The following is a 3,550-nucleotide window of genomic DNA, read 5'->3' on the forward strand; positions in this document are numbered from 1 at the left end:
GCTGTATATGACATACTCCTGACCACTGCACTCTATACACAGGGCTGTATAGGACATACTCTTGACCACTGCACTCTATACACAGGGCTGTATATGACATACTCCTGACCACTGCACTCTATACACAGGGCTGTATATGACATACTCCTGACCACTGCACTCTATGCTGATGACCTGGGAAGGCTCTCAATGTGTCATCTATGAACAATTTATGATGAAGACGTTTGTCACTCACAACACAATTTTGTTTTTTCATTCAATAAACTTTTTATTGTAATTATATTTTTAACAAGATTGTGATCATAGAATCAGGAAACAGTAAAGGAAGAAATCCGATTGGTCAGGAAGATCCCTTGGGGGCGGAGTCATTATTATTGGTGTACAATACAATACACAACGTGTTCCATTATTATAACAAAGTATTGTAGAAAAGATCCCAACATAGAAAATGGGGGAAAGGAGGAAATAAAGGCGGATATGAAGGGGAATCTGTGTACGGGGAACACCTTAACAATCACCACCATTTTATTCTCCAGGGCCTCTGATGTCACAGAATAGATGTTTGGGGGTTTATCTCATCTTCAGGACCAAAATCTGCATTTTCCCATGTGTGCAAAATCATGCAGAAACAGCTCTGGCAGTGAGAGGGTTAATGTGGGCTAGATGGGATCACTCTGCTGGGGTGACATTAGAGCTCCCCCTAGCTGCAGCCTGGTAATAACATTGCTGGGAGGTCTCTTCATTTCTCTGCTCCATACTTCCCGTCTTTATAGAAACGTCTCCTGACATTTGGGGGTCTATTCATAAAGAATATGTAGAACCATTCACCTGATGAAAGTGCATGTCCATTCCTTAGCAGATCCAGAGAGGTAAGTGTGCATGGATGGGGTGTAGGTCAGTCCTTACCCTAGATGAAATCTCTCATACAGACACAATGGGACTCATGGGACATTATAAAGAGGAACTCCAGAAAAACATCAATAAAGATCTTCCAATGTTTTCTTCCCAATCAGCGTAGAAATCATAAAACCCTCCCAGCAGGTGTACAAGGCCATGAAATCTCTCACAAAGTCCATCAATGGACAATTCCTGGACAACAATCACCGTGGGACAGAATTCTGAGCACAATGAGGAGGATCCAGCAGCGTCATCCATCTCCATGCGTTTCGTGGTGCAGCGCTCACTTCTTCAGGAGAAATGATTCCTGCTGATCAGAGTATACACCAATAATAAAACAAATGGCGGCAGGACCATCACTGGCTGCATGGAAAGTGGCGTCAGGTAAGTCTTCCCAGGAGTTCTGTGCTGGGCCAGCTCCCTTGTTTATGGCAGCCGGTGGACATGCTGGTGCTCGGGTCTATGATGCTTCTCACCTACCATGGTAAGCCAGCCCCCCTCTGTGTTCTCACTGTATGCCCCCGGGTCTGCCCCTCCCCCCATGTTTATGCAGATTGCACAGAACACATTGGAAGATTTGATTGATGTGATTTTCTGGCGTTCCTCTTTATAAAGTCACATGACCATTCAGTCTGTATGAGAGATTTTATCTCTTGTCCATTCCTTCTCTGTGAATGGGGCTAAAACACCGATGTCATTAGGAGATTTGCTGAGCCGGGGGAATGTTTTCCATCATTACAGAACATTTCACACTCCATTTATATTCTTCTCCTGATATCAATGGCCAACCCGGTCCCACACTTCATCCATGTCTTTGGGGGCCTCTGATCTCCTTATGAACTGTTCCTTCCATGATGAAGATCATCCATGGAGTATATCTGAGGTGTATATCAGGGTGTGCTTCTTCCCCACATGAGAGCTGGGATGTCAAGCAACATATAGAAGACATTTCCCGCACTCAAGGCACTAATATACCTCCAGGGTTGTGTGGGACCCCTGATGTACATGAAAACAGGACTTCAGTGACAAACAATTCCCTCACTTAGGACAGGAAAGTTGTTTCTTCCCCATGTGAGATCTCTGATGAATGGAAAGATTGAAGTTCCTTGAAAAACATTTCCCACACTCAGAACAGGAATATGGCTTCTCGCCCGTGTGAGATCTCTGATGTCTAGAAAGATGGTACTTCTGTGAAAAAAATTTCCCACACTCAGGACAGGAATATGGTTTCTCCCCTGTGTGAGATCTCTGATGTTTAGAAAGAATGGACGTATGTGAAAAACATTTCCCGCACTCAGGACAGGAATACGGCTTCTCCCCCTTGTGAGATCTCTGATGTCTGTAAAGATGGGACTTCACTGAAAAACATTTCCCGCAATCAGGACAGGCATACGGCTTCTCCCCTGTGTGAGATCTCTGATGTTTGTAAAGATTAGACTTCTGTGTAAAACATTTTCCACACACATGACAGGAATAACTTATTTCCCCTGTGTGAAGCCTTTCATGTGTGACAAGATGTGATTTTAATCCAAAACATTTCCCACACTCAGGACAGGAATATGGCTTCTCCCCCGTGTGAGATCTCTGATGTGTGTAAAGATGTGACTTCTGTGAAAAGCATTTCCCGCACTCAGAACAGCAATATGGCTTCTCCCCCGTGTGACATCTTTTATGAACTTTAAGATTGTATTTATAATGGAAACATTTTCCGCACTCAGCACAGGAATACGGCTTCTCCCCCGTGTGAGATCTTCTATGCAAATTAAGATGAGATTTATAATAGAACCACTTCCCGCACTCAGTACAGGAGAAGCTCTTCCCTGTTGGAAGGCCGGCCCGGTCCCGCACAGTCTGAGGTTCCTCAGGATACGAGGAATCCGATGGTCCATCTACACTGGGTGGTGCCGGATGGACATTGGAGGGAGCCGGGTTTTCTCCTGGACTATACTGTGTGATGTCCTCATCTTCTACTTTCCAGTCTGGAGACAAAGTGAGACAATCCTCGGAGGTTTTCCTCATCTCCCGGCCATGGACTAAAATACAAAGACAAAGAGGATTACTACACAGGAGCTGATTGGTTCCCCCAAACCAGGACTCCGCCCACATCAGGCAGCTGAGGGGATTATAGGACGAGGGTCCCCACCCCCTCTATCACTCATCACCATCTTCCCAACACAAGAAGTACTGCACTTCCTTATTTAGTCCATGATTTAGTCATGAAGAACAGCGGGGCTGAGCCCCACCAGAGGTCAGAGAGTGAGGATGGGGGGAGAACAACCAAGATGAAGACTGGACTGATCCTGAAGACCACCATCATTGGGGTATTGACTCCTCCCTCATTATCACTTTCTGTTTAAGGGTCCAAAGTTGGAGGATGTTATCACATTATTATCACCATGTAAAAGTCTGTGCTCCAATCACATCATCCGATATAAAATGTCCAGCTGGGAGGAAATGGGTGTAACAAAAGAGGATATATAGCAGTGGTATGCAATTTATAACATAGAGTTGTGTACAAAATAATATCAGTGTGTTGAAAAAAGTGACTAAAGCTGAAAATCCTTCTAATCCTTTTATTTCCATCCACACAAATGCATTGGGAACACGACACATTCTATTCCAAATCACAACATGAAGAAAAATACATCAAATT

The 3,550-nt window shown here is 44.4% G+C and overlaps 1 protein-coding gene across 1 annotated transcript; it reads right to left on the reverse strand.

Moving 5' to 3' along the window:
• Nucleotides 1–253: 253 nt before the first annotated feature.
• Nucleotides 254–3,123, reverse strand: LOC149468132 (uncharacterized). Its single transcript, XM_089670617.1, has one exon. It carries the CDS (start codon nt 3,001–3,003, stop codon nt 1,936–1,938), a length of 1,068 nt encoding a protein of 355 aa, XP_089526743.1. The 5' UTR covers nt 3,004–3,123; the 3' UTR covers nt 254–1,935.
• Nucleotides 3,124–3,550: the final 427 nt, after the last annotated feature.

The sequence above is a fragment of the Staurois parvus genome, unplaced genomic scaffold (genome assembly GCF_062004578.1).
Source record: "Staurois parvus isolate SC_StPar_1 unplaced genomic scaffold, SC_StPar_1.0 ptg000092l, whole genome shotgun sequence".
In the NCBI taxonomy this organism is placed as follows: Eukaryota; Metazoa; Chordata; class Amphibia; order Anura; family Ranidae; genus Staurois; species Staurois parvus.

Excerpts from the sequence above, each read along its gene's own strand:
- LOC149468132 (XM_089670617.1), bottom strand. The coding sequence starts at position 3,003 with ATGTGGGCGGAGTCCTGGTTTGGGGGAACCAATCAGCTCCTGTGTAGT.